The sequence below is a fragment of the Drosophila santomea genome, chromosome 3R (assembly GCF_016746245.2).
Source record: "Drosophila santomea strain STO CAGO 1482 chromosome 3R, Prin_Dsan_1.1, whole genome shotgun sequence".
Classification (NCBI taxonomy): domain Eukaryota; kingdom Metazoa; phylum Arthropoda; class Insecta; order Diptera; family Drosophilidae; genus Drosophila; species Drosophila santomea.
Genome location: NC_053019.2, coordinates 24935325 through 24947709, shown reverse-complemented (window position 1 = coordinate 24947709; position 12385 = coordinate 24935325). Strand labels below are relative to the sequence as shown.

Below are 12385 nucleotides of genomic sequence, written 5' to 3'. Positions count from 1 at the left end.
TTTTCGTCGATCCAAACTTAAACGTATGATCGTATGGAAATAACAGTGGCGCGGCTGTAATCGAAAATTCAAATGGAATATATTTTCGAAAGTCGCGCGAGATTGGGAAAAGTCTTCGAATCGGAATGTAAACAGCGAATGAATGAGCGAAGAAGTAACGGTAAATTTCACATGTGGCAAATGACAATAGAAGTCGCCGACGCAGCAGCCTCTGCCACAGCCGACGTCGGCGTCGGCGTTGTAGTCGCAGTCGCAGCGACCGCGGCGCATTAGCAGAGGTTTTTCCCTCCAGCAAAACAGTTGTGGATGCTGCTGGAAAAGCGCTGTTAAGCCACTGTTAAGCCACTGCTAACCGCTTAACAGCGAGTGTTGCGCAGCGGCGACGTCAGCGTTATCGCTCATAAACGTCATTCAATGGCCATATCTTTATGGCCGCTACTGCTTCGGGGTGTTCAACTATGTGTGTGTGTGCGAGTGTGTGTTTGTCTGCCCAGCGAAGCGTTGCTAAATATGAAAACATAAAAATTAATGTTATATTTATAGTGTGGCAGCAAAAGTTGCGGCAGGAGGCGTTGCGGTCGCTGCAGGGCAGCAACAACCATGCGAGCAGCACCACCAGCAAAATCAGAAGTAGTAACAGAAGCAAAAGGAGTTGGTGCACTGAGCGAAAAGAGCAAGTTATGTGGCTGAGTTCCATAAGGATACTTATGTGCTGCTAAGATGCATTTGTATCCAAAAGATACATTGTGTATCTGTGAACTGCAAGTGGATCTAGTTGGTACTTTTGAAATCCTTTATGAATCATTTCTGAACATTTGAATTCATTAACTTTGATTTTGCATGTGTACAGCCATTGTTTTAACTTTAGCTGTTCACTATTTATTATTTATAATTTATTTAAAAATACTATTTTTCTTGCTTTCTTTCTAAAAACGAGTATAATACATTTCCCCCTGTGCAGCAGCAGTATTAAGTCCTGGCCAAGTGTCGGCTGTTGGCTTTTGCTGGCTGGTATTTGTTGGTAGTATATTTGCTTTGCCCCGCGGCGACTTGGTCGCTTCTGCTACTTTCCACTTTCCACTCACCCAACTATTTGTAGTTATGCCACAGGACATAGGGGAGATGACGGGAGGGGTGCCAGCAGTTTATCCCTTTTGAATTTCAATAAGCAGGACAAAATATTTTCAACCATAAATCGCTAAAAATAAATATAGTACATATATGAATTGGCAGTGGTAGCTCGCCAATGAAAACGGATTTTCAACTTACAACGTACAGTAAGCTCTCGATTTCCCTTGCAATCTCGAAATATTTAAATGTATGTGGTTGGTAACTTTTTTCTTATTTTTATTCAACAAATGTGCTCACTGTATGTTTAGGGCATTCTGCTGGTATTTGTGGCATGCATTGTGTGTGTGTTGTGGCCCACATACGTAGCATGCCCCTCCGGCAGCCGTGCGAAAAAGTTGCGGCCAACGTGGCGTATGATGAATTCAATTGTCTACCCAGGCATTTGCGGCAGATCACTTTAGATAAGTTAGTTGATTACATAGAATAAATGAGTGGTTATGAGTGGTGTGCCCTGCGATTTACTTGTAGTTTAGATTTTAAAGAGCCGTCTAGTTATTATTACTTTAAAAACCTAACGTTGGAATAAATCGGAAGAAAAAGTGTGATACGTAATGTTTCGTTGATGACGGATATCTAAGCAAAGCTGTGCACTAATTCGATTTCCTCTTGTTTCTCCCGTTTGCCACTTTTCCTCAAATCTCGAAACTCTGATTGCAGCGCACTCAATTGGTCCACATCCGTTGCCCGTTCGATGGGGAAAAAAGGGACATCAGCAGCTGCTACCAACTCTACCACCTACGTTTGCCAGGCCAGCATTTTTTTCTTGAAGGTAGGTGGGGCATCAGCAGCTGCTACCAACTCTACCACCTACGTTTGCCAGGCCAGCATTTTTTTCTTGAAGGTAGGTGGGGCATCAAAAAAGCTGTGGCTGCCACACGATGGACACAAAGAACTAACCAAGACCACAAACCAGCCGAAAAGCGACGACTTCCCTCGCATTAGCAGTCAAATAATCATACGCCGCATTGTCCTCAAACTACGAATTTGGTGGTATGTGTGGAGGCGAAGGCATGTGTCACGGCATCTGTTGTGGATATTTGAATGTGCCATCAACACAGGGCCCATGGAAAACGTTTTCATATCAGAATATCAGAGGACTGGCAGAGGAATGAATCGGTGGTATGGGTTGGAGGAACTTTAAACTGCGGGCCTATCTCCAAAGGAGCGGTTGCTTTTGGATGGTTGGAGGTGAGTGCGTTCTCGCATACAGATAGCAACCACTGCCAGGAGCCAGTAGTCTGCTGTCCCTCAACCGCATCCTCGTCCTGTGTGCAGGACGAAAATTTACCGCTAAGCATTTGCCAACAACGTGCGAGTGTTCAAAGGACAAAGGGGCTGCTGGGGGTGGGGGGGAGAAAAAGGAACTGGAATGACACGCGACTGCTGGTCGGGATCATGGAGGTCATTGTAATCATAACGGTGGCCCTGCCCTCCGGCTGAGACTTTCCCAAACAGGACACAAAAAGTGCACTGAAAGGGCGCCAAATTAGTCAAATCGCATAATGGGCATACAGGGTGCATGCTGCATAATATCTTCGCAATGTTAAGCTAGTGATTCGAATTACTTCCCCAAACATTGCCAATATTAAGCGCTATACCATTTATATATACCCAACTCACTTGGCAGACAAACAAAAGCAATCGAGTGGAGCGGCTTTTCTTGATATTTTTCGCTGCGACGCCGACTGCGCCGCTGCTGCTCTGCGACAGCGCTGCTTTCCCGCAGTTTTTCCTCTGCTTTTCCGCTGCCTTTGGATGATGGACAAATGGCATCGCCAAGTGAGCAGCTAAGCAGCGATGGTTTTTATGATTTTTCGGTTTCATCCCGCATTTCTGTTGTTTGTTTTGCAATTATTTCCCCTCACGGTAACAGCTTGCTTTTGCCGTACTTTGCCGGTTCTGTTATCCTTTTCTGGTGGTGTCTGGTGTCCTGGTACTATTATCTCCAGTTGAACCGAGTGTGCGCACCATTATTATCAGCCCTTCGAAGTAGTAGTTGTGGCCCATCCCCAAGGACCAGTCAAAAGTTAGGCAAATAGACAAACAAACAAGCAGCGAACTTATCACTTTCCACCTAATTGATATCAGTTGCCGATTCCCTTTCAGCGGCAAGTGGCCAAAAAGTTTCTGATCCCCCAGGGAGCTCGACCAAGTGTTGGCCAATGTAAATCCGCTTACAGCGAAGTGGACTCATAAATTATTGATTTGATTATGTCACCCGCTGGCCCGACACTCGAAACACTCAGCCACTCAGTCCCGTAGTCACTCACTTTTGGGCAGGATGTTGCGGCAGCTGCTGTCCTCGCCCGGTATTTATAAAGAATCAACAAGCGATTATGTCCTGCCAGCCACTCGGCGCCAAGAGAAAACTGGGCAATTGGACCCAGCTCAGCAACTGGGAAAGAGGCAGTGGGGGGGAGGTGAGCGGCGAAGAGGTGACCTCAGGTCGCCAAACGAAAGTGCTGCCGGATTAGTTGACATATCAATGTCAACTCTCCGTTGCCCATCGCCATCTCCAGCATCCAATCTCCATCTGCCTTTGTATCTCAATCTGCTGTTGTATCTGATTCAATGCGGAATGCATTATTGATGAGTGGATTCCGCTTTTAGCGCTTGCCTTTTTTTTTTTTTTTCGTTTGCCCATTTGCATGCATGCCCCATGCTCGTCTATTTATAGTCTTCGGTTAACTCGATTGCAGAGTCCTTGGCCGAAAACCCATAAAAAAAAGGCACACCCACCGCCCACCTGCGTTGGCCTTGCCACATGTTTCCCTTTTTCTTGCTAAGAGAACTTCAAGACGATTAAGTGCAAGAGTTCTGCCACTTTGGGATGCCATTGGACTGCTTACTGTATAAATAATTTTCCTGTCCTTGATTGGCAAAAAACTGTAGACTTATTTCTCTTTTTGGTTAATTAACAATCATTTTTCCGATCAAATCTTTTTTTATTTTTAAGCAGAAAGAGTATTTCCGCATGCGAAAGTCTGGCGATGCATATATTCAGTTTATTCCTTCGTCTTTGGCCACCTTTGGTACCATTTTCTTGCATGTCCTCCGTGTGTTCCGTTTTTCGCATCCTTGGAATCCTTCCCTGCTTATATGCCATTTGAGTGCCTGTCATGTTTGTCGGACCGATGAAGCTGCTCGATTGATGCTGCTCACAGATTTTCCATTGACCTTGGGGCGGGGGGCGGAATTTCCTATTTCCCCCAACTAGCTTGTAATTAAAGCCTGTCGCTATCTGCGGTTAGTAGCTTGCATTTATTGCGAGTTATCCAAAGCTGCTCAGCCACTCCGACACTCACGAGATCTTAGTTATCAGCATTCCTGCAGTGCGGTATTCTACACAGTAAGAAAACAGTCCGCACAAACTGTAAACACCTATATTTCTATCAAAAAATATTTTGATTATTATTTTTACTATTATTATTATCAGTTACTTTTGTGGATACTGTAAAAAGTTTTAAGACAAGTTTTGTTCTCTGTGTGCCCCTCAGGTTTACAGAATGTGTTAATCATTTCACTTGGCGCACGTTTCGCCTTGGCTGTTTTGGGTCATTTGAGGGTCTTCCTTTCAGATGCTCCCCAATCCGTTAATTTTGGCCAGATCTCCCTGTGCTTCCCCAATGCCATGTCCTTGCCCCTTGGTTGTCGTCCATTTGTAGACATATTTGTCGTGCGGTCCGCCCACTTTGTCACTTTGCAGTCCACGTTCAGCGCCCACCGCCCACGCAGCCCTTGGCTGTTGGCTTTTATTTATTTGTTTGCCTTTTGTTGACAGCAATTTAAACGCTTCAATGGACTGCCGCCGCCCGCTGGCCTTCAAGTCACTACCCACTGCCCACCCCACTGAACCGTTAGAGCGCAAAAAGGGTTTCGCAAATAAGTTTCACCTCGTAAATTAATTTCTCCACCTCTTGCGAAGCAGATACATTTTGTTGGAGTGTGTGTGACTGTGTGATTGTATAGGGGTTGGAAAAACAAGGGGAGAAGGAAGTTTCAACTCAAGACAACTCGACCTACGCCAAAAGGTCAAAGGGATTTGGGAACTAATTAATTACCCCACCATCCCAAAATTACTGCAAAATAAAGTGCGAACATAAAACAATGAAACGAAACGACCAATATTTCAACCAAAAATTGTTTGGTTATTTGCATTTCGATTATTTCATTTGATAATTTTATTTGTTTAATATGCAAATTGTTTCTTTCTTTTTTTTTGGCCAGGGCTAATTTTCATTTGCGGATTACCGGCACGAGTGCGAAATTATTTAAATGGTTTTTCGCATTTATTGGTGTGAGCTACAACCGACTATTGATTGGATATATTTTAAGGCCCTTTGATTTATTTCTGTAATGCAATTGTACGCATACATGTGTGCACCGAACATTTAAGCTTCTTGAAGCTTAATGGCTGAAAGTCCTTTATTGGGCTTTAAATAAATGCTAAGAGAAAATGTCTACTGCGTACTATGTGCTTAAAAATGATGCTTAAAAATAAATAAAGATTTGTTTAAAATTGCATTTAAATAGCATCTTAAATAAACAAGCTGTTTTGTATAATGTTTACTACGGTGCAATATTGGAAAGAATTCGTGAGTTTCCATTTAAGCGTTTAGTCTCCCCAATATTTTCCATATTAGCCTCAAACCTTTCATCCTTTTTAGCGTGTTACTTTAGCCAAAGGCTGATTCCCTTTCATTCGAACAGCTTTCACTTCCCGTTGGCACAAGGACCTCGCTAAGGTCGCTGCTCCTTGCCCTGCGTTCGAGATCCTTCGGGCGCATTGCCGCGTTTATGTGATTCAATTTACTTCGATTAGGCATTCCAATCGGTGGGGGAAGCTGACAGATGTGCCTTGTCATGGCTGACAGATTTATATTAAGTCGAGGCGGGAGCGTTTGAAATTAAAATGGCTTTTGCTCATCAAGTTCCGTTCTGGAGCGATAAGCGCGAGAAGGAGATCAACCTCCCAGCGTGACAGCTGTTGCTGGCATGTGTGCGTGTGTGTATCTGTGTGTATATATATGTGTGTGTGGGTGTGTGGCATATTTGGATATTGTATATTGCATATTGGGACAGGACATTCCAGCAAACAGGCAAAACTGTTTTATATCCGGCTGCGACGCCGGTTCCAACTTTTCCGTCGTCCAGACAACACCACGTGCCCTCCAGGACTTCTTCCGCCGTCCTGCTCCGCAATTCGGGCTCCTCGATCCTTGGCCTTCAGCTCTGTTCCTCCTCCAAGCTGTCACGTCCCCGTCTGATGGAAAACTGTCAACTTTATTGCTCGTACACAGCACGAATTGCGTTGTAATTTTAGATAGTTATTTTTAACTTTCATGCTATGTATATAATTACAATTTTTAAGCAAGAAAGCATTTATCAAAAGAAATTTGTTTTTATTGTTATATTTCGAATAGAACCTTGCTTAAATCGCATAGAAAACATCTAAAACAATTTAGGAATTTATTATTAATATTATTCTGTTTTGCCTCTGTGTCAAAATAACCATTTATCCCATATTCAGTAGAGTTATTTTAGTGTAGTGATTGTCTCGTCTGTCAATCTTCGTCGCCACGTAGCCAAAACTTCCGGACAGCACATATTTTGACTCCGGCATATGGTGAATCGGATTTTCCAGGCAGAAATTTTCCGGGAGAAGCCTCCATCATGTGCATGGCATTGCACGTGCCACGCTTTCGTAGGTGAGGGGTGGAAAAGCGGGGGGGTAGGGAAAGCGGAGGGCGTTAAGCGCCCAAGCGAACAATTGAAAAATTAACAGTATTTATTTATGATGAACAACAAAAAGAAAGAATGGCGATCCCAATGAAGCTCATTCGCAATGCCTCGCTTGAAAATACACCCCCTCCTCCGCCCCCTCCACGCATTTTCCACACACCCTTTTGGAATTTTCCCACCATTTCGCAGCCCAATTCAGTGCGTGCTCGGCATGGAAAAGTGGCGAATAATGCCAAGGGCCAGAAAACGAAACGAAAACGGCCAGTTGCAACAATTTTTTAATTGGCGCGGAAATTGCTGATGGAATTGACGCTATGAAAGGCAATTTCGGACTGCAAGCAGCAAGGCTGTTGGCCAATTTGCTGCTGAATGCAAAACGAGATGCTTGAAAAGTGCAAAAGGGGCTAAGAATGTAGCCCTACATATACTTGGCAAAGTCCAAACTATCGAATTTCTGCTACCTTTCACCTTAAATAAGCCAAATCCATTTCATTATTCAGCGTAACTCGAAAGTTAACCAATAAAGTGATAAATGAAATGGGGCCAAGCTTCGATTGATAACGTCCTTAAAGGAAATATCAAATATTCAAGCGGCTAACGCTGCTCAGGTGCCCTTGGGCTATAAATTTAAAAGGTAAATGGAAATCAATGCAGAATTATAGCACATTAAAGCCATAAATAAGATGGAAATAAAGGCGAACCCGATCCAAATGGGAATACGAATGGGAATGGGCAAATCGAGAGCTGGTCATTTATTTAATTTTTCGCACGATTTCAGCATTTGCCGTTTGCTGCCCGGAAAAGGCCGCAGGCCGAGAGCAAGCGAGATGGGGCGATTGTGTAAGCGAGACGGAGACAAAGGAAGTCTGGACGAGATAGAAACATCAGTTAAATGACCACAAAGAGGAGCAAAAAGGGGAAGGGGGTGGGAAACTGAATGTGCGTACGTGCGAGGGGGTGGTGGAAAGTGCGATGTGGAAAATGCGAAATGGGAAATGGGAAAGTGGCATCGTGTGAAGTGCCGGGCAAATAAATGGGTGGTGGGAATAATATCAAGGGGTCACGGTACAGGAAAATGCAAATAAAGGCAAGAAATACTGAATGGCAAAAGGTGAGGCACTTCGTGCAAATGAAATTACCCAAAGACCCAAAGACCGAGAGAAACAGTGAAACATATATGCATGTACATGAAACTAAGTGCAAGCCACATGAAATGTATGCAAATGTTGAGAATGCCACCAAAGAAGTTCTCGAATTTCAAAGAAAATATGACAAACCCCTTCCAGAAAATAACAAAGAATGCGACAATTGTGGCACTGTGGAAAATTGGGGTGAGTTAACATAAAAGGCAGCAGCGAAAGAGATGGCTATAGTAACATTAGAGTCCACTTTTCCCGTCAGGGGAAATAATTGCCAAGCAAACAAAAGGAAAACGCGCCGAAACCGAAAAATCATAAAAACTGTCGCTGCTTAGCTGCTCACTTGGCAATGCCATTTGTCCATCATCCAAAGGCAGCGGAAAAGCATGGGAAAAACAGAGGAAAAGCAGCGGACTAGCAGAGAAAAATCACATCCATGGCAGAGCAGCAACAGCGCAGTCAGCTGCTCAGCGAGCAGAGAAAATGCTGTGTGAAAATCTGCAGAAAAAACCGCTTCACTCGATTGCTTTCGTTAGATTGCCAAAAAAGCTGGGAATTTGGGATTAAAATTGCTACTGGTCAGGGCTGAAATGATTTAATTTCCATATGAAATTGTTTAGAATTGCTGACACAGCGTGTATTTAAGCCATGACTAATTTGGCGCCTCTTTAGCGAGCATTGAAAGTTTTCCTTTTGCGAGGAGAGCCGCCGTTATGATTACAATGACCCCCATGATCCTGTGTCATTCCAGCTCTTCTTACCCCTGCTCGCAGATGAAAAACCCCTTTGTCCTTTGAGCACTCGCAAATGTTGGCAAATGCCTAGCGGTAAATTCTAGTCCTGCACACAGGACGATGCTGAGTTTTAACATTTGGGTTGTTGGGTTGAGAGACATTTACAGTTGGCCAACCAGTTAGCAAACCCGGCACCCGGCTTCTGGCAGTGGTTGCTATCTGTGTGTGAGAGGACCAAAGGACTTAGTTCCATGTCTCCATTGGAGTTGGGCCCGCAGTTAAAGTTCCTCAAACCCACATCGAATATCTGAACTCATTCCGCCTGCTGCCATGCCAACGTATTCCATGGACCTCCTTGATGGCACATTCAAATATCCACAACAGATGCCAGGACAGGCTCCTCTCCTCTAAATTCCCACTCTCGAGGGGAAGGCAAATGCGGCGTATGATTACTGGTCTTCCGAGTTGTGTGGTAAACTGCTTTGCGGTCTTGGTTACATCTTTAAGGCCAGGCACACGTATCAGCTGTTATGTTTCTCCTCCACTTTTGCTGGTTTTTTGCTTTTTTGGGAGGAAGTCACCCAATTGAGTGCGCTGCAATCAGGAATCAGAGGTCATCAGACATCAGTTGTCCGGAGGAGTCGAGGGCAATGCCGGAATGAGAATCGAAATCGGGAACTTAGATATGACCGTCGCAATAAGCGATTGCCGGAACAAATGTCGCTGACGGAGAATCGCCGCCCTTTCCGATTGGCCCAAAAAGTGTTGACAATGCCATTTCTCAGTGGACCGGGCGGACATTCCCGCTTAAGGCCAAAGGCATCTGGGCATCTCAATGAATCCTCTCAAATGGTTTTGCTCATTTTTCAGCCAGTTTTGATTAATGGTTAGGCGGTTTGAGCCGGCGGCGACTTTTTTATTTGGCAATTATGTTGTTTAGACCTCGCAGAAGATTTCACACCTCGAACATTTTTCATGCACCGAAACACGGAAACGCCCACTCATGGACTTTGATTCCATGTTTTGGGGCTTGTCACTGGCATGCGCCGTCATTAATTCTCCCCATTTCCACAGCCCCCCTGGGCTGGGCTCCCATTGAATTGTCTATACCGGTGCTGTTGTTCTAGCCGCTTTCATTTTTCAAAACGGATTTCAGCTTTTTCCGACACTTGACAAGTGTTTTCGACTTGCGGCAGAAGGTGTCACAAGCCATGGACAGATTTGAGGTTGATTTCGATGGACAGGATGTACTCCTCAGCGATTTTCGTGGCCGAAGATTTATGCAAATGTGGAGAGTTTAAGGTTTGCATTAAGGACTCGCTATCTGGGCGACTGGTTTTCATTTTTCTATGCGCAAACAAATTGTGCTTTGTCTGCATTCAGTTTACTAAATTGTACATTATTTATAGTCCATTACATTCCTTATTCGCCACAAGCACTACCTTATGCCAAATGCCAGGAATCATTATTCAGAATATTCCTGGAAAATCTGCCAAAAATAACTTTTGCTAAGCCCCACAGATGGCATCAGATGAACTAGGACACGTGGCAGATCCCTGTCCACAGCCACCACTCACCACCCACTGGTTTTCCCATGGCAATTAGCAAAATGAAATGAAGTGAAAGACACGATTGCGTGGCATGGTATAATACAATATAATCTCAGTGGACAAGAATGGATAGATGATATCAAACTTTGGACTAGACGGCACGTTTCGATTTCCATTGGGTGCCATTGTGGGGCAGTGGACTTTTGATATTTGGCGATAGGAAAGTCCACAGTCGACGACTTCCAAGGATCAGAGTCAAGTTATTCTTGATTCCAAGATCATAAGTGCGATCACAATAATTGTTCATTACCGAGTTATTGCGAACAGTCACCACTTGAGAGCAGAACAGAGCTGCTGGAAACAGAACGGCGAATATGTTGACACCTAAGACACTGATTATTCGATAGAAAATCACAAAGTCCTGAGTACCAGGATTCATAAACGCATTATAAATAATCAAATTGGCGGTGATTAAATCGAAAAATCCAATACCATGCTTATCGGCCAACAAGAAGTTATCAAACAAGGCCACTCCGCTACCGATGGCCGCGTGAAATGAGAACCATATGAAGTATCGCTGATTATTGTGCCCCACGCAGTTGCCCACAAAATTGCAGTGATGATCGCGTTTCAGAATGCACGCATTGCAAGTGTTGCAGTGCCAGGACCTTGGCGGCACTGTCCTTTGACATGTGTTGCAAAAGTGCCACAGATGCTCCTCACCTTCCATCGGCTGCTGCATTTCCGGCGGCAGAGAGCCCACGGTGCTCAATGTCTTGGTGCACAGCCATAAGTTTCCCAGAATATTGTAGGCAATCCAAGTGGTCAGCAAAAAATGAACCGCCTGTCCAAACCATCCCAAAAACTGTGGCATTACGTAAAAAGTTTCGAAGAAGTAGAAGAACAGGATAATGCAGACATTTAGTGAAACGGCCAAGATATCTGCCCACGATTTTCTGCTCTTTACAACACGTCTTGGGACGCTGATGGTCTCCACTTGATCCACTGATTCCATAATGCCCCGAAGATGTATAAATTCATGGGAAATTTTCATTAATCAAAAATATTTAAAAAAACTGAAATTTAAGTGAATGGTGCTGAACACTATGATGAGAATATAAAAGGTTGTTATATTATGTAACAGTTTTGATATGAATGGTAAGTAGGGTTTTCAAAACCTTATTAATACTCGCTGATGTCAGACTCTTTTATCTTCCACTGGGTACCATCGTGGGCCAAAGGACTCTTAACGGTGGGTGAGAGGAAGGTCCACAAGTCTTTCTTGCCCACAATCATTTTGAAATTCTCCCATAAGGCTATATCGAGGTTATCACTGTTCAAGTCGTGCAAAGGGGCATTATATCCAAGTGCCGATATTTGCAAAATCACCGAAGATACAGGAGCTGCCAGTGTGTAAGTATTGAGTATTAGGGTGAAGATAAGCCAAAATGGAGGTAAGTTGTCCGTATTCAGATCCGAATAAATGAAATACTTCAAGGTAGCAATAGTATGGGTTACCCAGGCCACACCAGTTCCCAATGCCATAAAGAAAGTGCACCAGAAAAAGTATCTCTGATTATTGTGTCCAATGCAACTGGCAGTGAAAAGGCAGTGGCTGTCCCGCTTCAGAATGCAGCACTTGCACAAGATACAGTGCCAGGATCTTGGAGGCATTAGTTTTTCGCAAATATCGCAATAGTGCCACAGTGGCTCCTCTCCCGATTCCGGAACTTGCCGATCCTTTGGCAGACTCTCCACCGAAGTGTTTGTAATGTGGCAGGCCAGCATATTGCCAAAGATATTGTACATTATAAAGATGGCCAGTAGCCAGCCGAGCTTGTACGTCATTCCTCCGACTTCAAACAATTGTGGCATCACGTAAAACATTTGCAGCCCCACAAAAAAGAAGGTGGTCAAGATGACGAAAAGTACTGCAATCGGATGGGAAATTCTGACGAAAACCTTCGGGTTTCTCCTAGCCAAGTATTTGGTGCAGGGCCATATGAAACACATATTTGCTTTAAAAATTTTATAGATTTTAACAGTATACTTTTGTGTTTGGCTATAATGACGTAGAAATTTTCGGTAC

At 44.0% G+C, this 12385-nt stretch overlaps 2 protein-coding genes across 2 annotated transcripts; both read right to left on the bottom strand.

The window, feature by feature from the left end:
• Window positions 1-10361: 10361 nt before the first annotated feature.
• Window positions 10362-11350, bottom strand: LOC120453036 (probable palmitoyltransferase ZDHHC24). The gene has a single exon (XM_039637555.2). It carries the CDS (start codon window positions 11348-11350, stop codon window positions 10448-10450), a length of 903 nt encoding a protein of 300 aa, XP_039493489.1. The 3' UTR covers window positions 10362-10447.
• Window positions 11266-12309, bottom strand: LOC120453038 (probable palmitoyltransferase ZDHHC24). The gene is made up of 2 exons (XM_039637558.2): window positions 11475-12309; window positions 11266-11400 (listed from the first exon to the last, which is right to left on the bottom strand). Exon 1 carries the CDS (start codon window positions 12307-12309, stop codon window positions 11479-11481), a length of 831 nt encoding a protein of 276 aa, XP_039493492.1. The 3' UTR covers window positions 11266-11400; window positions 11475-11478.
• Window positions 12310-12385: the final 76 nt, after the last annotated feature.